The 27149-nt window shown below is 46.0% G+C and overlaps 1 protein-coding gene across 3 annotated transcripts in view; it reads left to right on the top strand.

Moving 5' to 3' along the window:
- PKMYT1 (protein kinase, membrane associated tyrosine/threonine 1) overlaps window positions 1-27149 on the top strand; it is a 901925-nt gene that overhangs the window by 337362 nt on the left and 537414 nt on the right. For all 3 annotated transcript variants that reach the window (XM_044086665.1, XM_044086666.1, XM_044086664.1), the window contains exon 5: window positions 3955-4127. In XM_044086665.1, coding sequence (XP_043942600.1) covers window positions 3955-4127 — 173 coding nt within the window. The remainder of the gene's footprint in view (window positions 1-3954; window positions 4128-27149) is intronic.

Raw genomic sequence — 27149 nt, 5'->3', positions numbered from 1 at the left:
CTGTACTTTTTCAGGCATCATTAGTTCTATATAAAACCTATGTCAGCTTCAAAGACAAAAGCAACTTCTAAGGCTAAGAAAGCGACTCATGAGCCACGTGCTTGGGCCTCTATGCCCAAAAAACAGATAATCAAAATGGCTGAAGACTTAATTACCTTGATCAGGGGTTCCCAACACCCCCCCTCCCCCCATAAGAGGCCCAGGCAAGACATTGATTATGAATCTTCAGATCAGGCTTCTATTTCTTCTGATCAGGAATTTTCTATACCACCCTATGAGGATTCTGATGCAGAGGAATCCATCCCATCTGCATCTCCTCCTGAAGATTATTCTTTTGGAGAAACCTTGCATACTTTGAGGGAACATTTTCACTGGGAGAGTCAGGATTTCTCAGAATCAAAAAAGAGGCTTAGGGATTTCCTTCTTCTCCCTCAGTATAGGCCTTTTCCAGTATAGGTATCTCCTGTACTGGAAATTGTTGATGTGTTTTCAGAATCGAGCATGGCTCCAGATTCCCTACCTCTGGCTCCTAGCAAGCCAGACAGATGCTACAGGGTTCCTGACTCACACAAAGTTTTATTCAAAAATTCTACTGCTGACCCTGAAACTATCTCACAGGGTCCCAAAGGTGTAAAGGCCTCAACAGCTAAGAATCCTACCCCTTCTGATAGAGATTCCAGCGCGCTGGATAGATGGGGAAAGAAGGGTTTATACGTTTGCAACCTTAGCAATTAGGGCTTTAAACTGCCAGTTTCATATTCTTAAATATCAACAGCATGTCATGGGATTATTGAAAATTATGTTGATTTCTGAATGTGTGGAAAATAAAGAATTACAGGAATTATTGCATGCAGCAGAACAGGTTGGAAAACATACTTTGCAATGTGGTTTCGATTCTTTGGAGGCCTCCTGCAGGGCCGCAGTTACTGGATCTGTGATTAGAAGGCATGCCTGGCTCAAGGAGCAAAATCTGCCTGATCATGTTAAAGCTAAATTATTGGATGCACCTTTACAGCATGATACTCTGGTAATAGGGAAGACGAGGTTTTAAAGAAAGTGGAAGACGAGGTTTTAAAGAAAGTGGAAGACAAAGCTAAGTCTATGCAAACTGTAAAAGACTTCTTACAAGTGCAGCCACCAAGATCCAGTAGACACTGGCCTACAAAAAATTGGTCCTTTTTTGTGTCCGACAGAGCCTCACGGGGCAAATCCAGGCACTCAAAAGGCTCTAGATACCAATCACAGGGTTCTTACAGGTCAAAGCAATGGGGTACCTCTACCTCCAAATCTGGAGGAAACAAAGCACAACCCTACAGTAAACAGTCTCAATGACTTCCCTCTGCCATCACCAAGCACTTATCTTTTGGCAGCCCCCTTAGGGGGAAAAGTAGCACTTCATGCTCAAAATTGGCAGTTAATAACCCAGGACAAGTGAGTATTAAACATAGTATCCCAGGGATACAGATTTCATTTCCATACCTTGCCAATTACAAACGGTTGACCAGATTTGCCACAAAATCAATGGGCAGAGGCACAGAAACAAGTTACGTGCCTCGTGGATATGGGGGCTATTCAGCCAGTACCAGAACAAGAAAAAGGGCAAGGGTTTTACTCAAGACTTTTCTTGGTACCCAGAAAAGACTATGCCTGGCGCCCAATACTGGATTTATCGATTTTGAACACATTCTTGGACATCCCAAAATTCAGAATGCTGACTTTGCAATAGCTTCTGCCCATGCTGGGTAAGAACGCTTGGCTAGTGACCCTAGGCTTAAAGAGGCATACCTGCATATCCCAATAAGGGAATCGTGCAGAAGATACCTCCGCTTCAAGGCTGGTTTTATGCATTACCAATTCTCTGCACTGCCCTTTGGCTTATTTACTGTGCCCAGAGTCTTTACTGTGCCCGGGGTCTTTGTCATGGAAGAGGAGACAGCAACCGACGCAGGACCCAAGACTTTGATATTCAGGCCAACCTGCCAGCAGATTAGCCAAATGTAATGACTGCAACAGTGAATACAGTCGAACATCTACATTTATGGTAAGTGTACACAACTGTACTTTTTGCAGTCTTTGGTCCTTTCCCCTTTGAAATGGCAGCTACCTCTCACATAGTTTCCTTCATTGAAGATCATTTTTCTGATAGCCATTACCTCCACCAGAAAAATTTCCGAAATTCAAGTGCTATCTTTAAAACCTCCATGTTTAACTTTTCATAAGGATAGGGTTTGTTAAGAACCAACCCATCATTTCTTCCAAAGGTGGTCTCAGAAGCTTATATCAATCAATCCATTGATTTACCTGTTTTCTTTCCAAATTTTTCTAACAAAGGTGAATATTGCTTACATCTACTAGATGGTCACAGGCAAGTAGGTTTTTATCTCAGCAGAACTAAAGAATTTAGAAAATTGGACCAGTTATTTGTCTCTGTCTGGTCCATCTCTGAGAAAATGTCTCAAAAGTCGCCTTGTTAAGGTTGTTGAGGCTATTACTTTCATCTACAATAAAAAAATCTCCCGTTACCAGCACCTGTGAGGGCACATGTTTTCCATTCCAAGGTTTCCACGGATGAAATATGCACAGCAGCAACCTGGGCTACTTTGCATACCTTTATCATGCATTACAAATTGGATCTGGTCTCCAGGGGAAGTTTGTCCTTTGGCTCTACGGTTCTCAGGAATATTCTTTAAGGCCATTCAAGATCTGAAGTATTTTATTTATTTATTTTGTTTTACATTTGTTTACCGGGATAGTCCGACTGGATACATGTCCATTTTCAGTGGAGGCCCAGGGAGAAAAGCTCCAAATAGACAAACTTGCATAGATTACACAAGAAGTTAGATAACATTAGAAAATATAAAACAAACAAAGTGATTATGTACATTGGTTTAGTAGTGTTCCCTAGTAAGGACTCACAGTTCTCATGGACAGACGCAACTAAAAGCAAGAGACGTCAGACTGGATATAGAGCTTGGTGACGTAGTTGCATGTTATGATATTTACAGATTATGCTTTCAGTTTATAACTTAATCAGGGTTGGTGCATGGGCAAAGCAAGTTCACTTTGAGATGCTGTTTAAGGTTTTTTATGAAGAGACTTTTGGAGGATTGTAGGGTTATATAGTTTGGCAACGAATTCCAGGTTTTGCCAACAAAGTTGTCAAACAGGGATTCACCAGCAGAGCTATTAGCTTTGTGGGTTTGGACCAGTAGTTTGTTGGCTGACCGTAGGGATCTCAGGTTGCGATATGGCTTAATAATATTTATAAGTGAGGGGGTTATCCTCAGGGTGGTACAGAATTCAACTATTAAGAGGTGATTGAAATGAATTACGCTGGGCGGTTCTAGCAACTCTAGTTGTTTAAGGTTCTGGCAGTGGTGGGTTATGTAGGTGGAGCCAGTGACAAATCTGGCAATATGGTTGTAGCTATGGGACAGCTTACCTAATTCGGATTTGTTGAGGTTTGACAGTACAGGCGATGCATATAAAAGAGTAGAGAGTAGGTGTGACCAGACTATTGCAGTCCTAGCCAGTGGGGTAGCTGGGGCCTCTGTCCCAAAGGTCAAGGATAAATGAAGATGGAGTGTTATGGTAAGAACATAACTTATTAGAGGATCTGAAGAAACCTCTGTTGGAACCTATGTTCCAGGTTGAGGCCTTGGTTATATCTACTTTCTGTTAAAGGCAGGAAGCTCTGTCTGAGGGGGTAGAGCTAGGTAGGGGCAGAGGATTGTGGGTTATGGAGGACGTTGAGCCTGGAAGCTGAAGGCTGCCGAGCTGGATCTGAGGATTGGATCCGTAACCCATCAGTGAAGCAGAATGAGAGAACAGCACAGATGTCTAGTTCTGGTAAGTACAGAACTAATAATTGTCTTTCTTGAACCACCCCCTCCCTTAAATGTTTTATTGCCTTTCAAGTTTTGCAGAGTTCATATCATTGTTTTATTGTTTAAGATTTGCCCCCAGCACTGTTGGAGGTACTAAAGTTGATGCTAGAGCCAGACCACATGAAACGTTCAACTGTCGACATGCTCCTTACACTGCCAGTTATCAGAAGAGTCGAAAGGTGGCGACACACTGTATTAGCAGCCACAGCCGGGATCAACAAACTCGCCAGTATTTACCAGGTACTTAACTTTTCTTTGTAAAATCTGTCGTGTGTGTATAAAAAGAGCAGAAAATTAGACAATGATATCATAGCTGTTGCCATTTAAAATCTTTATTGTTGTATACTGACGTTTTAACATTTGCCTCTTCTGTTTCTAATCTGTATGGCATGATAGTGTGGAATGTTTGTTAATAAGTAAAGAAAAAAATTGAGTCTTCTAGATAAGTGCTGCTAGACGTGTACTTTATGAAGGAAGAGATAGTGTCTTATGTTGAAGATATGTGATTGCAGGCATCAGAACTGATATGCACATAAAACTTTCCCAGGTAATAACCCTGATACTAGCTCCTGTAGTGCATTGCTTACTAAATGGCCCCAGGATTCTCTGGTTTCAGGTAAATTTCAACAATTATTGGCTCAGTACAGGAACACCCTGATATGGTTCTAGTATAAAGGACAGCAGACCAAATACTGAGGCTCCTTAGAATTATTGAGTATAGGCAGACACCCATTCAACCAGATGTAATTGTTTTTGGTGAAGCGTGTGGTGTGCATTTTTCCCCTTGTCCAAGAGGTTGTTAGACTACTAAGTACAGATGTTGTATTTGCATTGTAAACTGGTGGATGTATCATGGCAATCTGTGAAGCAAAAGCTTAAGGCTCCACACAGCCTATCTGGACATCGCCAAGGCCTTCAACACCATCCCCCACTCTGGAATCCTAGATAAACTTACTAAGCTGGGCATTAATCCCTACGTCACTCGATGGGTTGCCAATTGGCTTACTGACAGAACCCACACTGTAAAAGTAGCAGACAAGTGGAGTACCTCAGGGTTCAGTCCTGGGACCGCTCTTGTTTGGCATCTACTCCTCTGAAGTACTGGCCTGCACTAAGGGACTCTGGCTAACAAAGTTCGCAGATGACTGCAAACTGGGAGCCATTATTGAATCCCCAAATGGTATGGATATTCTACAAAAGGGCCTTACAGAAACAGATGCTTGGTGCCAGAGCCATGGGCTCAGGCTCAGTGCCAAGAAATGTGTAGGTATCCCCTTTGGGAAAAACATGGTCCCATGAATTACCTCATAGATGGCAGTGCACTAAACAGTGGAAGTGTGATAAGGGACTTAGGGACACAAGTGGACAGTGGTCTCACCTTTGATAACCACATCGTCACAAAAGTCAGGAAATCCTTTTATGTGGCACACCTCATCATTAAGGGCTTTTCATCCAGAAAAAAGGAGGTCATTGTCCCACTGTACTCATCTCTCATTAGACCCATTATAGAGTACAATGCCCCATTTAGTATGTACCTCACAAGACATCTGCAATAGCTGGAAAGGCCGCATAAATACCTCACTAAAAGAATCACAGGCCTAAAGCAGATGCCCTATGCTGACTGCCTTAAACTCCAGCTATACTCTGTCGCATATCGCCTGCTCAGAGGCAATCTCTGCTTAACATACAAGGCCATGTCAAACCCAGAGCTGTTAGGCATGCTACACTTAAAGAAATCCCAAAACTAAATTATTAAATATGGAATCTAAATTTATTATCAATTATGGAACCCTATTTCCCAATGGTATGAATTTAGATGTATAATTATTGTTATGAAGTATTGTAGAAATATTATGCATTGTATTTATTGTTTTTGTATTAATTAATTTTCTATTTCTTTAAATTTAGTTGGAAATGTATTACATTTTATGTAATTGATTAATTGTTTAATTGGTGTGATTAGTTGAGGTGTGTATTTATACTGGTTAAAGCATAGTGATGTTATTCCATGTGAAGGCGAAGGCCGAGGTACCAGAATTCAGTAAAGAAAAATTCAATCCAGTTTGGCTGCTTCTTTTTTCGTGTTTTTCATTGGAGCTTCTATTTGGATACTTTGTGATCCAGAAGTGTGCTTTTCTTTGTTTATAATGAGAAATCCCAATCCCTCAGAACCACACGCTCCAGGGATCTAAACCTGGTCATCACAATGAGCAAAACATGCTGGAGGGATAGGTTCCTGACCCAGAGACTCCCCATACATGTCAAGCTGAGCACCTCTTTGGCCCTCTTCAAAAAGAACCTTGACAGTTGGATGGGAGAAAGGAAATTCACCCCAGGGATCACGTCAGTCGCCCTGCTAGACAGGGGACCAGGGAAGTAATAGCCAGGGAATTGTTATGGCTAGCCTTGTATAGGTCCAAGGGCCGATAGCCTAGTACCAACCTATGAACCTATAAGTGGGGAGATCTAGGAGAGGTTTAGAACTTAAGCTTTCTTAGCATCAGCTGTGGGTAGACTGACTAGACTGACTTAAGCTGTTGTGGGCAGGTATATGTGGGTAGGTCTATATGGTTGGCAAAAATGTGCACTGTTAGTCATTTTTCCTGGCTGTAATTTACTCCTTTTGCAGAGAATGCCCAAATGTGTCCTTTTGGGTTTGCCCTTTCGAGGCCCCTAGTGTTTGGACCAGAAGCTGATAACTTACTGTAGCCCTTGAAGGAGAAAAGGTTTTAAACCGTACAGCAGTGGGTTTAAGCTTTCAGCATACTTTTTATGTAATATGGAGGATGAGCAGGCAGAGAATGCAAAGAATCAAAAAGACAGTCCCTTGTTTCCAAGCAAGGACACTTGGTCCAAGGGATGAGGTCTTGTGTAATTTCAGGGAAATTTGGGCAGTCCAAGAATGGCTAGCAGCAGTCTTGGCTCCCATTCCAACTACTTATAAATGGAAGTGGTCTGGGTAAAGGTGTTTTTCTTTGCACTGCCTTAGTTTGCTTTGCCAGAAAATGACAGCCCCTTGCCATCTTCTGAAATTTGAACTCTGCCCCATCATTGTCCTTGCCAGATGTGCACCATCACCAGAACATAGCAGTAAGGAAGGAGGCTGGCTTGTTTCTCAAAAATCCTGGAGGTCCTGCCACACAGTTCATTATTGTTCCAACATTTTATATTAGAGGTTCTTATAGCTGATGCTCCAGCTGTCAGTGCTGATATCCTTTCTTATCACTGTTGCAGTATTCCATACAAAAGGGATATCATGCCAAGGATATGCGTGCATCTGGCAAGCATGCCAAAACTTTGAGCCTTTCAGGTGCTATATATTAGACATATGTCCTACACACAAGTGCCAAATTCTCATAACCCCTTTGCAGCCAGTACAAATATTTATGAATGTGGTTTAGACGTTGATTGCATTGCCTCTGCTACCAAGCCTAAGGCAGGTAAGCACCCTGTTGTGGACTCTTCCGTGATGTTCATCGTGCATACAGCTGCAGTCATAACAGATGGGTTCTTCTGCCGTCAGGCGGGTCCTCGGTCGGCTGAATTCCAAAGTCTAGGTCCGGCGTCGGTTGTCGTCACTTCTTCCCTGACGTCAGTGCAGCAGGGGTATAAAAGAACCAGCTGACGCCATCTTCTTCAGTCTTTCTTGCCGCGCGGTGCCCGAAGCAGAAGCAGTTCGCAAGTGCAGGTCGGCCAGCTCCTGAAATTACGAAAATTTTGCAACCAAAGTCTTCTTGAAAGCTAAGTACCCCGTTGGGGAAACTTTTCTTGCCTCAGACCGATGTCAGACAAAGTTAATAATTGTATTTCATGTGGGAAGCAAATACCGCATAAGGATTTTCATTCCCTCTGCATTCCTTGTTTAGGCCCAGACCACGACGTCTCGGTCTGTCGTTTTTGTGCTACTTTCAACAAACGCACCATTAAGCGTAGGGCGGAGTTTGCCCAGCACTATTTTGGCAAAAAATTTAACTACATTATGTCGTCGGATACTCCGACTCCAGTTTTGTCTAAAAAACGCAAAGATAAGGACCGACACACTAGGTCCGCGGCGTCTACCGACACCACGCCAAAGCCGAGTACTGGTGGTCTGGTTCTCAGCGAGGCGCCTACGCAGCCCCTGCCTACCGACGACACTTCATTGGCAGTGTCTACTGTGCCCGAGGTCGCAGGCTCCTCGGCCCACACCCCGACTACAGATACCGAAGCCACTCTTGGTGGTGAAACTCAAAATGTAGACAGGTCAGCCTCCTCTCAAAGTGTCTTCAGACCTTCATCTTCTTTTTCCATCAAGGCTTTCACTAAGTCTAAAGCAGCCATGCATTCTAAGAGACCAGCTACACAGGGCCCTTCTCCAGGTCCCATGCCTAAAAAACAGATGTTTAAAATGGCTGAGGATTTAATTACTCTTATCAGGGGTTCTCAACCCCCCCCCCCCCGGACAAAAGGCCCAGAGTGGAGGAAGAATCCCCCTCCTCAGACCAGGCCTCCATTATTTCAGAGCACTCTGATGAACAGGAACATTCTTACTCCCCTTTTGAAGATTCTGATGCAGAGGAGTCCATTCCCTCTGTCTCCCCCCCAGAGGATTACTCATTTGGGGAAACCTTGCATACCTTGAGGGAACACTTCCACTGGGAAGGCCAAGAGTACTCAGACTCCAAGAAAAGGCTTAGGGATTTTCTCTTGCTACCTCAGCACAGGCCTCTGGCTATACCTCCTGTCTTAGACATACTAGATGATGTGTATTCGGAGGCCTGCCTTAACCCAGACTCTTTACCTCCAGCCCCAGTCAAGCCTGACAGGTACTACCGGGTTCCTGACTCACACCAATTTTTATACAAAAGCCATGCGGCTGACCCAGAAACTATATCACAGGGCCCCAAAGGGATTAAGGCCTCCACTGCTAAAAATCCATTACCTTCCGAGAGAGATTCCAGATCTTTAGAAAGGTGGGGAAAAAAGGTATACACCTCTGCCACCTTAACTATGAGGGCATTAAACTGCCAGTTCCATATGTTAAAATACCAACAGTTTCTGTTATCACAGTTGAGAAGCAAAATGTCACAACCTGAACAACCAGACTTGAAGGAGTTGCAGGATTTGATACATAGTGCAGAACAAGTGGGTAAACATACCTTGCAACGTGGTTTTGATGCCCTAGAGGCTTCATGTAGAGCTGCTGTTACAGGATCAGTCATACGTAGACATGCCTGGTTCAAGGAGCAAACCTTACCAGATCATGTCAAAGCAAAATTACTAGATGCCCCTCTACAAAAGGATGTATTATTTGGTGTTAAAGCTGAGGAGGTATTAAAGATAATGGAGGAAAAGGCTAAATCAATGCAAACAGTGAAAGATTTTCTACAGGTACAACCTCCATGTTTCAGTAGAAATTGGCTTTCCAAAAATTGGTCCTTTCCAGCCTCGGACAGACCCCAAGGAGGTAGATACAGGCGCCCGAGGGGCAGAGGGTAATCTCAAGGATCATTTAGAGGCAGACAGTGGCACGCTCCTACACAAAGAGGTGGTGAGGATAGTTCGCAGCCATTCAGAAAGCAAACCCAATGACTTTCCCCTTTGCATGCCAAGCAAGGCTCAAATGGCAGCACCCTTAGGCGGAAAACTGGCATTATTTTCGAAAAATTGGCATATTGTCACAAAAGACAAATGGATCCTGGACATTATAAACAGAGGCTACAGATTCCATTTTCACATCCTTCCAAAAATGAGAGGCATGCCAAACCTGCCACACAATCAAAGGGCAGAGGCACAAAGACAAATTTCAGATCTCATGGACATGAAAGCTATTCAAGAGGTACCTACTCAAGAACAAGGTCAAGGTTTTTATTCCAGACTATTCCTGGTACCAAGGAAGGGGAAAGATTGGAGACCTATTTTGGACCTATACATCCTAAACACATTCTTACTCGTACCAAAATTCAAAATGCTCACATTACAGCAGCTTCTTCCCATGCTGGGCAAGGAGTCTTGGCTGGTAACATTGGACCTCAAGGAGGCATACCTGCATGCCCCAATCGGACAAAATTGTAGAAGATACCTCAGATTTCTTGCAGGTTCAACCCATTATCAATTCTCTGCATTGCCCTTTGGCTTATCTACTGTGCCCAGAGTATTCAAGAAATGCCTGGCATCAGTAATTGCCTACTGCAGACTTCAAGGGATACAAATATACCCATACTTGGACGATTGCCTAATCCAAGCGGACAGCAAGCACATACTTCTGAAACCTCTGGCTTTTGTAATAATGTTGTTGAATTCTCTGCGATACACAGTCAACAAAAAGAAATCAAGGCTAATACCCTCTCAGAAAATAATTTTCCTGGGTGCCAATTTGGACACAAACACCCAGATGGCCTACCTCACGCCAGAGAAACAGGGGCAACTAACTCAATACTTCAGAAAACTAGCAATTTTCACCAAATTTCATCAGGCTGACTGCAAGGAAAATCCTGCAGGCTCTGGGATTCATGGCATCTTGCATACTACTAATCCCATGTGCAAAGCTGCATATGAGGAAACTTCAATGGCACCTGAAAAACCTATGGTCTCAACACAGCCACAGTTTGGAAACAATAATACCACTAATTCCATGCCTTCAAAAGGAATTTCTGTGGTGGGCTCAAGTATGCCAAACAAACACAGGTCTCCCATTCTGCAAGCCTCAAGCAAATCAAGTCATCACAACAGACGCCTCGGACTACGCCTGGGGGGCGCACATGACAGATCGGTGCATTCAGGGCAAATGGTCCCAAAAAGAAAAGCACCTTCACATCAATCAAAAGGAAATGCTAGCAGTGATAATTGCTATTATAGCTTTCAAAGACCTTCTACATCCAGGTCAACTATTGATAAGGACAGACAACACCACAGTAATGTGGTACATAAACAAACAGGGAGGAACCCATTCATATCCTCTATGCAGGCTGGCCATGTCACTTTGGAACACGGCTCTTTAATTACAAATCGAACTTCAAGCACAGTACTTGCCAGGCAAAGAAAACACGCTGGCAGACAACCTAAGCAGAAATATGACAGATCCACACGAATGGAAGTTGCATCCTCAAGTTTTTACAGAGATAATTCAAGCATGGGGAAGGCCAGACATAGATCTCTTTGCCTCCCACAAAAATCACCAATTGACAAAATTCTGCTCAAGGACTTTTCATCCACAGGCCTGGAGAGTGGACGCTCTCTCTTTCAGTTGGACAACAATGACAGTTTATGCCTTTACACCTCTTCCTCTGCTGCCCAAAGTTCTATTAAAAACCAGAGCAGACAGACCAAAGATGAATGTGAAATTGTTCAATCTCGCCGTTTGTTCTTACACACGGGTTCGGAGCCGATCCTCGGCTCCAAGTCGGCCACATCACTAGCTCGCATCTTTGAGAAAGCTCGAGGCACAGTAATATCCCATGATCCTCCGGTGCTAACCCTCCGATCTAGTTTGCCGCTAGCAGCAGCTCGCATCGAGAGGCTCGGGCCAGTAGAATTTTTACTATATTTTTCTTGTTATATACTGATAATTTTTTATTTTTCTTATACTCTTTCTTTATAGCGTTTGATAGCTTTATTATATAGTGGTTGTTTGACTAGTTTAGGTAGTTTGTTACCTTAAAATTCTTAGTAAGGGCCTTAAGCCGTTTTTTTCTGTAAGAATTTACAGTATTTAAAAAGATAATAATTTTTTGCCTTTAACTTTTTCTATTTATCTTATAAATATATATCTTAGTGTGCTGTGGTGTGTTTTACAGTTTTCATTTATGTATATATCACTTATATTGTAGTGTAGTAATTTTTCTTAAGAGTGCTGTCTTTTTTCTGTTAAAAATGTCAGAAAAGACCAAAAGTGGTTTTAAAAGGTGTCTGTGCGGACAGAAGATGTCCATTACTGACAACCATTCATCCTGCGTCTACTGTCTTGGCCCTCTCCACTTGCAGGAAGACTGTTCCATCTGTCATTCCTTTAGTGGGAGAGTCATGCTGGAAAGACGCAGGAAGTTGGTTGACAGAGGTTTGATTAAACCTGAGTTTCAGGAGGCTGAACAGGTTTCGAAGTCTTCGAAGGGGTCGAAGTCTTCAAGAGTGTCGGAGTCCAAGTCATCGGCTCCGAGCACCTCTTTTCAGATTCGGACACCGGCTCCTATGACTTTGGTGCCGGGTGTCAAGACCTTATCTCTGCACGAGGCTCAGGTCTTGGAGCTGGTATCAGAGGTACCACCGTCTACTATCCTTCGCTCGGTGACGGCTTCGATCCCTTCGACCCGTTCTTCGAGGCCACTTTCCGACTCCAATGTGGACCGAGTGGTACAGAAGCTTATGGAGAACTCGGCTTTGTCAAAATTAATCGAGGTTTCGTCCCAGCTGGTTTCGAAACTCGAAGCTATTCCAGTTCTCTCTACACTTCTCCTCCGAGACCCGTCGAGTCATCGGTGTTAGGAGTCGAAGAACCGATGATTGTAGAGCCCTTGGTGCCGAAGCCTCCAGTAGTGCTATCGGCTCCGTTGACCTCGACTCCTTTGGAACCAGCCGGAGAGTCTCTGAGCCGAACATCTTTCCTGGGTTCCGGGGGGGATAGTCGAACCGAGATTTCGGTTCCGACTCTTCCTCTCAGTGCCTCGGCTCAGATCAGTTCGGATCCGTCCTCGGTGTCGGAGCCCGTGGTTCCGATTCCGGAGAAACGACCTCCTTCTTCGGATCGGGTCGGATCTTCGGGTCAGGGCACCGGTGCCTTTGACATCATGAGGAAGGTCTTGTCTGATCAGACACATACTTCATCGGTATCTTCATCTCCTTCCCCAAAAGGTCCGCGGTCTGCTTCTGTGCCTTCGGTACCTACCAAGCGTCGAGACCCAATGCCTCAGAAGTCCCCACAGGGATACTCTGGTTCCTCAGATGCATCCCCAGAAGCTCCCGCTGAGGATGTTCCGAGGAAACGACTGTGCAAGAGGAGGCACATAGATTCCCCACAGGAATCTATTACATCTGATACCGATTTAGATGAAACAGAAGGGTCCACCTCTGAGGATGTTTCGTTTGCAGACATTTTGGAAATCCTGAAGCAAAGAGGGGACTGGCAAACCCTTACCCCTTCTGCGGATGAATCGGTCTTACTGAAGGCATTTTGGGACTCAACCTTCTACCTCCTGGGTGACTCTACCCTTTGACGATCTCATGGATCTAATAGCTCGGAGGGCTTGGGAAACACCTGATACAGTGGAACCAGTCCCTCGTAAACCCAACAAATACATGACAGCTCCCCAAGATAAAGCCTATCTTACAAAAGGAGTTCCCGTAGACACTATGGTGGTGGCGGCGGCCACTAAGAAAGAGATGTCTGAATCATCTTCCTCTGTCCATCCTCCTAATAAGGATTCTAGGACAATGGACAGATATGGGAAGCGCATATTTATTTTGGCGACTTTTTCCATCCAATCGCTCAACTACCTTATGCATTTCATGCGTTTACAGAGAGATCTCATTAAGGCGTTGGGAGATAATCTCCAGGGACACACAGATGCTGCTGTCGCCGAGAAAGTGACAACGCAACTTAACACCCTAAATTCCATAGTCAACTTGTCCATGAGGCTGATTTCATACGCAGCCGAAGGATCGAGTAGAGCGGCAGCTTCAGCGATTGCCCTGAGAAGACAGTCCTGGTTGCGCTTATGCTCCTTTGCGGAAGCCTTTAAGTCTTCCTTTGCCAACGCCCCCTTCGATGGTGCCTCCTTCTTTGGGCCCAAAGTAAAGGAGACTCTCATGAGGTGTGAACAAGAAGGGAAGACCCTGTCTGCCGTAGGGGTCCGTTTTTCCGTTCCATCTAGACCCTACCCTAAAGGGCAACGAGGAGGAAAGATGTGGTTCCGAAAGACTCGGGGATCTTTTAAACACACCCAAAGTGACGCCCCCTCCAGAGGCAGAGGAGGGGGAAGAAACGGAAGACGCCGCCCAACCGGCAGAGGGGGTCTGCAAAATCAGGGTGACAGAGACCTTCTCTGGGAAACCCTTCGAGCACTCCTGAGTGCAGGGCCTGGCTGTCCTACTCTGGAGGCAGTCAGGGGTCGCTTGGCTTTATACCCAGAGGCCTGGCTAAATCTTACATCAGATTACTGGGTAAAAAGCATAGTTACCAGAGGCTACAACATCCCCTTCATAAAAATACCACCAAACTCCCAGATGTTCCACCCAGTCTGCGAGAACAAGCAACCATAGAGATAGGAAGGTTGCTCGAAAACAGAGTCATCCAACCAGTCCCAGCGGACCAAATAGGATCCGGAACTTACTCAAGGTTCTTTTTAGTTCCAAAGAAAACAGGGGACTGGAGGCCAATTTTAGACCTCAGCAAGTTAAATACCTTTGTGAAAAAGGAAAAGTTCCGGATGGTCACGCTTCAGTCAGTCCTCCCTTTTCTGCAAAAGGGCGACTGGATGTGCTCTATAGAGCTCAAAGACGCATACTACCATATCAAAATGGCCAGGGCATCCAGAGATCACTTGCGCTTCCGGCTGGGAGCCAGTCATTTCCAGTTTCGCGCTCTGCCCTTTGGTCTCACCTCAGCCCCCAGGGTGTTCACCAAATGCATGGCAGTAGTAGCGTCTCACTTGAGACTAAACGGATTCCGGGTGTTTCCTTATGTAGATGACTGGCTCCTTTCCGCCACCACCAAGTGTCGTCTTCTACAAGGCAGGGACTACACCATCAGTCTTTGCTCTTCACTAGGCATAACGGTGAATTTTGGAAAATCTGTCTTATCGCCGTCACAGCATATCTTATTTATAGGAGCACAGCTAGTCACTTCCCTGGCTCAAGTTACTCTCCCCCCATCAAGAGTATCAGACCTCAGGCATCAAATTTCACTCCTCCTTCACAACAAGAGAGTCCCTGCACGACAAGTATTAAGAGTGCTAGGCTTGATGGCAGCCTCCCTTCTTGTAGTTCCTTTAGGCAGGATGCACATGAGGATCCTTCAATGGATGCTATTCGCCCAGTGGTCGTATCTACAACTTCCACTATCTCACGAAATCTTGATCACGAATTCTTGCAAGAAGGATCTCTTGTGGTGGATACACAGTCAAGAGCTAACACTAGGACGACCCTTTGTATTACCCAGTCCGGTAGCAACTCTAACCACGGACGCTTCCCTGATAGGGTGGGGGGTTTCTTTCAGGGACAAACAGTCCAAGGTCAATGGTCCAACTTGGAGTACAATCTACACATCAGTGTTCTAGAGCTGAGGGCAGTGTTTCTAGCGTTGCAACACTTTCACAAGTCCTTACCTCGGGGAACAGTGACAGTTCAGACAGACAACATGTCAGTGGTCTGGTACATAAACAATCAAGGGGGAACCAGATCTTACCCGTTATGCAGAGAGGCTCTCAGAATTTGGCAATGGGCAAAGTCCACTGGACGCTTTCTGATAGCAATGCACATCCCGGGGACTTCCAACGTAATCGCGGACAGGTTGAGCAGAGCCATCCTGTTCCCTCACGAGTGGTCCCTCAAACCTCACGTGGCGGAAGAGATCTTCCGCAGATGGGGCCAGCCTTGCTGCGACCTGTTTGCATCCCCTTTGAATGCCAAATGCAGAAGCTACTTTGCCCTGTTACCCCCCCCCCCCCCAGGGACGCACTGGTATACGATTGGCCCCCGGGTCTCCTTTACGCTTTTCCTCCTGTTCCACTAATTCCCAGGTTTTTGCAGAAAGCCAAACGTCTGGACAGGACCATAATACTGATAGCCCCATTCTGGCCTCGACAAATCTGGTTTCCCTTCCTACAATCCCATCAAGTGGAGGAACCATGGATTCTGGACCCGGAGCCAGATCTGTTGACACACTCGTCGGGAGTTCCTCACACCTTCCTCAAGTCCCTCAAACTGACAGCTTGGCTGCTCCGCTTCCCATCTTAGCCAGGTCGGAGTTGCTATCTCCTGCAGTACAACAAATTATTGTATCTTCTCACAAACCATCTGCAAGGAAATTGTACATCAGCAAATGGAACCGTTTTGCGCACTGGGCCTCCAAACAAGGTATAGATCCATTCGGGGCCCCAGTACACAAGATACTAGATTTCCTCACCTCACTTTTTCAAGAAGGAGCATCAACATCCACTATAAGGGTTCAACTGGCCGCTATATCCAATTTTCATATTGGCTGTGAGGATGGTTCTCTTCTGTCCCACAGGCTTAGTAAAGCCTTCATGAAAGGTACATGTTAAGTTGTCTATCTCGCCTTCATTCTTGCTGGATGGGTTCGGAGCCGACCTCGTCTCCGACTCGGCCACTCTAAAAGCTCGAGAGTTGGTTCCACCGGCTCGAGGCTCCCCTTATATCCCACAATGCTAGGCGAGAGTTACCTCAGATCTCGTTTGCCGCTGCAGCTTCGAGGTTGGTTTTTCTACCGGTTCTTGGTGAGTAACTTTTCTTGTTGAGATTAGTCTTTCAAAACCCCTTTAATTTTAATATATTTACTTAATTCCCTTAGTTTAGAGTAAATTTTATCCCCTTCTAAAAAATTTCCGTTTTTTTCCCTCAAGAACCTTAGGTTCTTCCCTTGGGCCTACAGGCCTTTCCTTCCCTAGTGGAGTGTGTGTGTTTTATTTTATTTTAAAATCCTAGTTACTGGTTTTTATTATATTTTAACTTGACAGGGTGTAACTAGTGTGTTTGTGTGCGTGTTTGTGTACACCTGTTCAAAAACAAAAAAAATGTCTAAAGAAGCAAAGGTCTCCGGATTCAAGAAGTGTGATGTGTGCTGTCAGAAAATGTCTCTGACAGACGCTCACACTTCTTGTGTCTACTGTCTGGGGCCTTTGCACCTGCAGGACTCCTGTACTGTGTGCCATGGCTTCAGCCCCAGGGTCCTGCAGGAAAGAAAGAATAAATTGATTCTCAGAGGCTTACTCAAGCCAGAGGATTCCCTGTCTGTTTCAACAGGGAAGCCCTCTAAGGCATCTAGGTCTTCGGCTCCGGCAACTGAGCCGAGACCTAAGGTTTCTCAACCTCTGCCTTCATCGGCTCCGGCTGGAGCCGAAAGTCTCAGTCCACAGTTTCTGTGGCCCCCTCGGCTCCGACCGGAGCCGAGGTAGTAGAAGTTCCCGTGTCGGCTCCGACCAGACCTTCGGAGCCGACAACTAGGAAGAGGTCCAGGTCACCATCTCTTGGCTCCGTTCATTCGGCTCCAGGATCTCCCCTGCTGTCTGAACGGAGCCAAAGATCTCACTCCTCTAGGTCATCGAGGCTGTCGGATCATGACCTTCAGAGGGTAGTGAGTCGACTACTTAAGTCCGAGGCACTGGCCCAGATGCTTCAGAGCCCGACTCATCAGTCGATGCCTGCCCCGGTCCATCAACATATTCCTCCTTCGACTCTCTTGAGCTCTGAGCCGGGTCGTGTCGGAACCGAGACTGTGATAGCGTCGGAGCCGATACAATTGTCTTCGCCCGCTGCCGGCTCCGCTTTCTTCCTTGGAAGAATCTCGGCGCCGACTTCCCTCGTCGGCTCGAGGGGTGAGTGGCATCGGACCCTTGTCCGGCCTCCCTCTCCCTCTGGTTGCCTCGGCGCTGGTGAGTTCGGCTCCGACATCGGCTACGGAGCCATCACTGTCGGTGCCGAGGGGTTCTTAGCTTCGGAGCGGGACCTCTGGCTCTGCCTGACAGGGGTGCATTCGAGGTCATGCGGAGTGTGTTAGAGCCTGGCTGTACTCCACAGTCGGCTCCGACCGCCTCCCTCTATGGTGCCTCAGGCTAAGTCGACTCACTCCCTCATCCCGGACCGCAGAGAGCCAGCTCCTCAGGAACCCCTGTGGGATTTCATCCTCTTCCGAGGCCTCTCCTGATTTGGCAGAAGAGCCCCTCGGAAGAGGAAGTGTAAGAGGAAACACATTGACTCACCTGAGTCCATCACGCCAGACACAGATTTGGATGATTCTGAGGGTTCCCAGTTCCCCTTCTGAAGATGTCTCATTTGCAGACATTCTGGAGATCCTGAAACAGAGGGGAAATTGGCCAGCCCTCAACCCTTCGGAGGACGAATCTGTGTATCTTGAGGCGCTTGGCTCGCCCTTCCACCTCCTGGGTGTCCCCCCCCTTCGCCCCCCTCATGCAGGTGGTTGCTAAGAAGGCATGGACGGCTCCTGATTCAGTGGACCCCACTCCCAGGAGACCCTCCAAGTTCATAACAGCTCCAGCAGACAAACAGTTTTTAACAAAAGGAGTTTCTGTGGATGCTATGGTGGTAGCTGCTGCCACTAAGAAGGAGCTAGCTGATCCTTCAGTACCTGTCCATCCACCTAACAAGGAATCTAGGTCCATGGATAGGTACAGGAAGCGGATGTTCTCGTCAGCGACATTTACCATGCTCGCTGAACTACCTGTGCCATTTTACTGCCTTCAAAGGGACTTGATCAAGGAAGCGAGTGAAATGTTAAAGGACCCTACAGCTGCGGGTTTCCAAGATAAGATGAACACGCAGCTGGCTACCCTTAATTCCATAGTCAACTCCTCCATGCGCCTTCTTTCTTACGCGGCTGATGGAGCGAGCAGAGCCGCAGGGACAGGTGTGGCCTTACGTAGGCATGCCTGGATGCGGCTATGCAATTTATGGACCCTTCAAGACGCCTTTCACGAACTCTCCGTTTGATGGATCATCCCTCTTTGGTCCTCAAGTGAAAGAAACCTTGACTAGGTGCGAGACTGATGGCAAGACCCTTTCTGCCGTCGGAGTCCGTTTTTCTACTCCTTCCTGGCCTTACCCCAAAGGCCAGAAAGGTGGAAAGATGTGGTTCCGTAAACAATCTCAAGGGACTTCGCCTGACGCACAGAGTCGTTTTCCCGCCAGAGGCAGAGGCGGGAATAACAATGGTAGACGTCGCCCTAGGGGCAGGGGGGGTCCGCAGAACCAGGGCAATCGGGAAGTTTTCCCTGACAAGCCCTTTCAGCATCCCTGAGGTGTTGCCCGACTGCCCATCTTCGGAGGCAGTCGGGGGAAGATTGTCACTGCACCCAGAAGCCTGGCTATCCCTGACTCAAGGCAAATGGGTACAGTCCATCATTTCCGAAGGCTATTCTATCCCCTTTCTTCACTTTCCAAATCAGTCAAAAAAATCCCTTCCAGATGTTCCACCCGCTTAAAGGGATCTAGCAGTTTTGGAGATTTCAAAACTGCTTGCAAAAAGAGCAATTCAGCCAGTTCCAGCAGACCAGCAAGGATCCGGAATCTACTCAAGGTTCTTTTTAGTTCCAAAGAAAACAGGGGACTGGAGACCAATTTTGGATCTCAGTGTCTTGAACAAATCAGTCAAGAAAACAAGATTTCGGATGGTCACGCTGCAATCCATCCTTCCCCTTTTGGGCAAAGGAAACTGGATGTGCTCTATAGACCTTCGGGATGCGTACTATCACATAAAGATGAACAGACGCCCAGAACATTCCTCCGCTTCAGGCTGGGAACCAGTCATTTTCAGTTCAGGGCCCTGCCCTTTGGTCTCACCACTGCCCCGGTGTTTACCAAATGCATGGCAGTGGTAGCTTCTCACCTGAGACGACAAGGATTCCAGGTGTTTCCATATTTGGACGACTGGCTCCTCACAGCTCCCACCAAGCATCTCCTTCTGATGGCCAGAGATTACACTTTTCGCTTGTCAAAAGCTGGGTATTTCAATAAATTGCGAAAAGTCTGTTTTGTCGCCTTGTCGCACTATTACCTACATAGGCAAATCTAGATACAATAAACATGTCTGCAAGACTAACACATCAGAGAATAACAGACATTCACAAATTGGTATCACTCCTTTTCAACAACAACAGAATCAAAGCCAGGTTAGTTCTAAAGGTGTTGGGAATTATGGCAGCGCCATACCTCTGCTTCCATTAGCCAGATACCACATGCGGATCCTTCAATGGATGCTTTTACTCAATGGTCATACCAGGAACTTCCAATGTCTCACACCATTATGATCACGCAAGCGTGCAAAAGCATCTCATGTGGTGGATGTCTTCCCTCAGCTCTTGTCGGAAGACCCTTTGTTCCACCTCCTCCGGTTGCTACTCTGACAACGGATGCCTCCCTGATCGGGTGGGGGCATTATCAGGGCAGGACGGTCCAGGGCACATGGCAACCAAACGAATGCCACTTGCACATAAATGTTCTGGAGATGAGAGCAGTGCTTTTAGCGTTGCAAGCCCTTCAAGACTCTCTTCCCTTGGGAACGATTGCAATCCAGACAGACAATATGTCTGTAGTGTGGTACATCAACAAACAAGGCGGAACCAGATCATACCCCCTGTGTCGAGAAGCACTCAGACTGTGGCAATGGGCGATTTCTTCTCAGCGGTTTCTGATAGCAACGCACATCCCCGGAAGTCCAATCAAATTGCGGACAAGTTGAGCAGAGCTATACTCATGCCTCACGAGTGGTCTCTGAAAGACTCTGTAGTGAGAGAAATTTTTCTCAAGTGGGGCCAGCCTTGCTGCGATCTTTTTGCTACTCCCCAAAACAGCAAGTGCAGAGAATATTTCACTCTATTCCTTTTACCAGGCCAACCCAGCAGAGACGCTCTAGTCCAAGTTTGGCCCCCGGGGACTCCTGTATGCATTTCCTCCTTTCCCACTGATCTCTCAAGTAATACAGAAAGCTATCGCTGAGAAGGCCTCATTGATCCTCATTGCTCCTTACTGGCCTCGACAAGTGTGGTTCCCCTTTCTACATCGTTTTCTCTTGGAGCGACCGTGGAATCTGGACCTAGTTCCAGATCTTTTGATCCATCAGTCGGGTCAGTTTCATCGCCCCTCCCTCTCTGAACCTCACTGCTTGGTTCCTCCAGTTCCAACCTTAGCCAGGCTTCCTCAATTATCTCACTCTGTTAGAGATATTTTGATAGCTTCCCATAAATCTTCCACTCGAAGATTTATTTGAGTAAGTGGAAACGCTTCACATATTGGGCTCAAGGAAAGGACATAGATCCTTTCACTGCTTCCATCCAACTAGTCCTCGATTTTCTAGCTGAACTCTTCCATGCAGGTTCATCTCCCTCTACATTTAAAGTTCAATTGGCAGCTATTTCTAACTTTCATGTGGGTATTTCTGAATCTGCCCTAATGTCCCACAAGCTCTGCAAAGCCTTTTTGAAAGGAGTTTTTCTTCTCAGACCTCCTATAAGAAATCCTCCTTCTCCTTGGGACCTAAATTTAGTTCTTGCTTCTTTGATTCTTCCCCCTTTCGAACCTGCAGTCTCCTGTTCTTTAAAATTATTATCATGGAAAACTCTTTTTCTGGTAGCTATTACATCAGCTAGAAGAGTTTCAGAGCTTCAAGCACTTAGCTGTCGTCCTCCTTATCTTTTGTTTCATAAGGACAGAGTATCCTTACGAACTAACCCGTCTTTTTTGCCTAAAGTGGTCTCGACGTCAAATCTGAATCAAAGCATTGATCTACCGGTCTTTTTTCCAGAATATTCCAATAGGTCGGAACAAAAATTACACTGCCTGGATGTTCACCGTCAATTGAGGTACTACTTGGATAGAACTAAACAGTTCAGAAAATCTGATCAGCTGTTTGTCTCCTATGCGGAGAGCAGAAAGGGACTTTCAGTTTCAAAGGTATCATTATCCAGATGGCTAACATCTTTGATTTCCCTTGTATATGAAATTAGACATCAAAAGCTGCCTGATGAACCTAAGGCTCATTCCACCAGAGCTTTGGCTACTTCTTTAGCCTTCCAAGACAGACTGCCTATCGACACCATTTGTGCAGCGGCTACTTGGGCTACTCCTCACACTTTCATTTCTCATTATAAGTTGGATTTAGCTTCTAGGCATAGAGCTAACTTTGGTTCCACTGTTCTCAGGAGTCTGTTCCGTTAGGCCACCCGGGACAAGGTGCTAGGGACGCGGTCCCATCCAGCAAGAATGAAGGCGAGATAGACAACTTAACATATAGAAGTTATGTTCTTACCATAACGTTCCATGTTAGTTGTCTTCTTCTCGCCTTCTTCTTAAGGCCCCACCCTCCTTCCCCCTGGCCTGGACAGACCTAGAGGAGTTCTGATTGTGACCTCTCTTTCTACCACCTCTTTCTTAGACATATGCTATTATGCATATTTCCTGGTTCAGGATATAGGTCATCCTTCCTTCTTCCTGTTGTTAGAGGTGGATTCTGTTTTACAGTTATTCTCTTACTATTATAAGCTGGGGTTAGCTTACAAACGAGATCTGAGGTAACTCTCGCGTAGCATTGTGGGATATAAGGGGAGCCTCGAGCCGGTGGAACCAACTCTCGAGCTTTTAGAGTGGCCGAGTCGGAGCCGAGGTCGGCTCCGAACCCATCCAGCAAGAAGAAGGCGAGAAGAAGACAACTAACATGGAACGTTATGGTAAGAACATAACTTCTATTTTTCACCTCCGTCCCCCCTTTCGTAATCTATAGTACCTTGGAATCTTAATCTCATGCTGTCACAACTCATGTTGCCCACTTTTGAACCAGCAACCACAACTCCGTTAAAATTTCTTTCATGGAAAACACTTTTCCTGGTTGCCATCACTTCCGCCAGAAGAGTTTCAGAGTTACAGGCTCTATCTATCCGACCCCCGTACATGATTTTTCATCCAGATAGAGTAACCTTGCGCACCAGTCCGTCCTTCCTTCCGAAGGTTTGTTCGATTCAGAACATCAATCTATTGAACTGCCTACCTTCTTTAAAAATCATTCCAATAAGCTGGAATACACATTGCACAAGTTGGACGGTCACAGACAACTAAGATTTTACTTACATAGGACAAAAGAGTACAGAAAGTCAGATCAACTATTTGTCTCATATGCTGACCAAAGAAAAGGACAGGCAGTAACGAAGGTTACCTTATCCAAATGGCTCTCAGATTGCATAAATTTCGTATATGCTGAATCCAAACAGCAACTCCCTTTCAAACCCAGAGCTCATTCTACAAGGGCGATTGCTACCTCTTCAGCCCATACCACTCGTTTGCCCTTAGATACCATTTGTGCAGTGGCAACTTGGGCAAAACCACATACCTTTATCGCCCACTACAAGCTAGACAAGATCTCCAGGGACAGGGTGACATTTGGTTCCACTGTACTCAGGAATGTTCTCCCTTGAGCCACCCGGGAAAAAGGAGCTAGGAACGCTACCCGTGTGTAAGACCAAACGGCGAGATTGAACAATTTCACATTAAGAAGTTATGTTCTTACCATAACGTTCCATGTGAATTGTTCATCTCGCCTTTGTTCTTACATTCCCCCCTCCATCCCCCGTCCTACGGTCTGGGAGAACGGTTTTCAATTAGATTCCTTTTCTGCCTTTTCTAGGTATGGTTGGCATGTTATTAACATCAGTAATGGCATCTTTTATCCTCTACCTGGCAGTAGGGTTCCAGACACTTTGTAGTATCTGTTTATAAGTGTTTTAGACACATTTCTAAGAGGGATTCTTCTGGTATAGCAAACTAGATCTGAGGGTTAGCACCGGAGGATCATGGGATATTACTGTGCCTTGAGCTTTCTCAAGATGCGAGCTAGTGATGCGACTGAGCCGAGGATCGGCTCCGAACCCGTGTGTAAGAACAAAGGCGAGATGAACAATTCACATGGATCGTTATGGTAAGACATAACTTCTTATTCTCATTGCTCCAGACTGGCCAAGACAGCACTGGTACCCACTCCTGAGGAGCCTGACGCATTCCCCACCATGGACCCTACCTCTAATGCCTCTTCTCCTGACTCAGCACAGCTTCAAAACTCTTCACAGTCAGCTGAAAACACTCAATCTGGCCGCATGGAAGATTCCTTAACTTCACAACAAACCCTACTCTCCAAGGAAGTACAGGAAGTCATTTTGGAAGCCAGAAGGCAGTCTACTAGAAAAGCTTACTCTGAAAAATGGAAACGGTTTTGTGCCTGGAATGAGAAAAAGGGCCAGAATCCTGGAAAACTGAATTTACCTCAAATATTACAGTATCTAGCTGAGCTGCTAAGCAGTGGACTTTCATTCTCCTCCATCAAAATCCATGCCTCAGCCATTTCTGCAGAATACAACACTGATCCACCTTTATTCTCTCACCCCCTCTTAAGACAGTTCCTCAGAGTGGCTAAGAATATAAAACCCCCAAGGAAACAACCAATACCTGCTTGGGACCTCAATTTAATTCTAGAAAAGCTGACCTTGCCACCTTTTGAGCCAGCTGCTTCAACAGATTTGCAATATTTGTCCTGGAAAATAGCCTTCCTCCTGGCTATCACCTCAGCTCGCAGGGTATCTGAATTACAAGCCCTCATGGCTGTGCAGCCTTTCATCATTTTCCATCAGGACAGAGTTTCCTTACGAACCAACCCGTCCTTTATGCCAAAGGTGGTATCCAGGGTAGCTTTGAATCAAGCTATCCACTTACCTACATTTTACCCTAATCCTCAAAACAAAGGGGAGAGACTACTACATTCATTGGACATCCACAGACAGCTGCGCTATTATTTGGACAGAACAAAGCTTTTCAGAAAATCAGAACAACTCTTTGTGTCCTATGCTATAGGAGCTCAAGGGAAGCCAATTTCCAAACAGACAATCTCAAAATGGATAGCCCACTGCATACGCTTTTGCTACTCTTTTCATGATAAAACTGTACCTGCAGGCATCAGATCTCACTCCACAAGGGCCACAGCTACCTCTGCAGCTTTCCTCAGAGGAGTGCCTACCAAATATATTTTGGAAGCAGCCACTTGGAGTTCTGTGCATACCTTCTCCAAGCACTACCACCTACCATTATACTCCAGAACTAGAGCAGGCTTTGCCACTGCAGTCTTGCAGGGCATCCTGGCTCCTCCTAGTTCCACCTAGTGCCTACCACCCCTTTTTAGCTTTGGGATTCTACCCATCTTTTATGACTGCAGCTGTATGCACGATGAACATAGTACAGTTTTGTACCTACCATAAATGTAGATGTTCGAGTGCTAATACAGCTGCATTCCAGGTTTCCCTCCCTCCTTCCCCTCTTGGGACAGGCCTATTGGCTAACACCTCCTTTTACAACCTAATTGGGGTATTCTTTTATGGTGTATTTGCTTGCAACTACTGGATTTTGATTATATTGCATTGCATTACTACATAAATTTATGTATTGCCTTCCTTCTGGGGGCACCTGACATCTTGGGCAAGAAAAACTGAAGAAAATGGCGTCGGCTGGTTATTTTATACCCCTGTCTCACTGACGTCAGGGAAGAAGCGACGACAACCGACGCCGGACCTAGACTTTGGAATTCGGCTGACCGAGGACCCGCCTGACGGCAGAAGAACCCATCTGTTATGACTGCAGCTGTATTAGCACTGGAACATCTACATTTATAGTAGGTACAAAACTGTACTTTTTCTCTTTGCTTCTTCCATTTTAGAAGCTGCTACTATGTCTTCTGCGCCTACTTTTACTAAATGCTACAAGCTGGATGTTGTTTCTAGGGCTACAGCAGGATTTGCCAGGTCGATCCTCTGTGGTTTTTTGAAGGATGGTTCTGTTTCCTCCTCTTCCCACCTTTGCCAGTAGCTGTAGTACTCGATTTTGTAAGAAATGCTGTAACGTTGATAAAGAAGGTTATAGTAAGTTGTGTAAGGACTTACCACAATAGTAAATGTCCTACTTTTCTCTGAGAATTCTCTCCCTCCTTTCCCTATGTTCATCCCCCCTCCCCAATGGCCGAGAGATCTTTCTTTATCCTCTTTTTGGATGTACATGTAATATCTTTTATCTTCCTCTTGGATTGCTGTGGTTCTCCTGGGACAATTCATTTCTAAGAATTAGGTGCTCACATGTCACTTATACCTTGCACTTCGGTATTACAGTGGGATGAAACAGCTAGGCTTGAAATGACCTCCAGTTTGATAGCCTAGTAAAATCTTATGATTCGATGATGTAGGGATGTATGCCTGATATACAGTTGTTGAAAGGCCCAAAGCTTTGGTATGCTGACTGAACCTACGGCTGTCTTCAGCAAGATGTCCCTTTTGTAAGGAGGATTGCAGTAGTGAACAGGACATCTATTATGGTAAGTTGTTACACAGCTGTAATCTCTTGTAAACATTCCCAAGTTGCCATGTCTACCTGATGTTAAGTTGTCAATCTCGCCTTCATTCTTGCTTGATGGGTACGGAGCCGATCCTCTGCTCCGACTCGGCACTTGCTAAGCTCGAGAGTCACTTTTACCAGCTCGAGGCAGCACCATATCCCATGATGCAAGGCGGTAAGTACCCAGATCTCGTTTGCCGCTTCGCTGATGAGGTCCTCCTTTTACCAGCTCCTGGTAAGTGATTTATACACTGTTTTTGCCCCTTTTTCTATTTAAACTTTAATTTTAACAGTTTTAGACTAGTTTTAGTCCCGTTCTGACTAGAATTCCCTCTCTCCTTAAAATTTTTAGTCAGGCCTTCTCCCATCCCATCCCCCCCCCCCCCTTGTTAGGGTGTGTGTGTGTATGTGAGAGATTAGTGTTTCTTTAATTTTGGGATAATATTTTCTTGGACAGGTGTTGTGTGTGTGTTTTTTTTACACCATGTCTAAGGAAAGGGTCTCAGGCTTTAAGAAGTGTGACTCGTGCTGTCAGAAGATGTCTCTGACAGACGGTCACACTTATTGCTTATACTGCCTGGGACCTCTCCACCTGCAGGACTCCTGTGCAATTTGTCATTCTTTTAGCCAGAGAGTCCTGCAGGAAAGGAGAAACAAGCTTATTTTGAGGGGCCTACTTAAACCGGAGGGCTCTCCGGCTAAGTCGGCTCCAACCAAGACTTCCAAGTCTTCCAAGGCCCAGGCTTCTGTGTCCAAGCCTGCGGCCTCGGCTCCGAGTTCAGAGTCGAGATCGGCTCCGGCTGGAGCCGATCCTGGTTTGCACAAACCTTCGGCACCAATGGCTATCGGTGCCGATTCTGGTTCGGTCACTTCGGTGTCGGCTCCGATCGGTTCCGACCACCATGTGGCTCAGGCTTCGGTGTCGGCGCCGACCGGCTCCGACACCCTTACTTTATGTCTGTATCGGCTCTGGCCGAGCCGATGCATCAAACTTTCTGTCGGTGCCGAAAGTTGTCGGCCCGACAGCTTCCATAGTTTCGGCTCCGATGGTTCCTTCGAGGAAGAGGTCCAGGTCCCTTCCTTGGAACCGATACTCTCGGCTCCGACATCTCCTCTCCTCTTCGAACGGAGCCATCGGAGCCGATCATCCAGGTCATCCAGGCTTTCTGACCATGATTTAGA

The sequence above is a fragment of the Protopterus annectens genome, chromosome 10.part0 (assembly GCF_019279795.1).
Source record: "Protopterus annectens isolate FY-2018-M chromosome 10.part0, PAN1.0, whole genome shotgun sequence".
Classification (NCBI taxonomy): Eukaryota; Metazoa; Chordata; order Ceratodontiformes; family Protopteridae; genus Protopterus; species Protopterus annectens.
The sequence above is the reverse complement of the archived record's forward strand: the minus strand, read 5'-3'. Positions and strand labels throughout refer to the sequence as shown.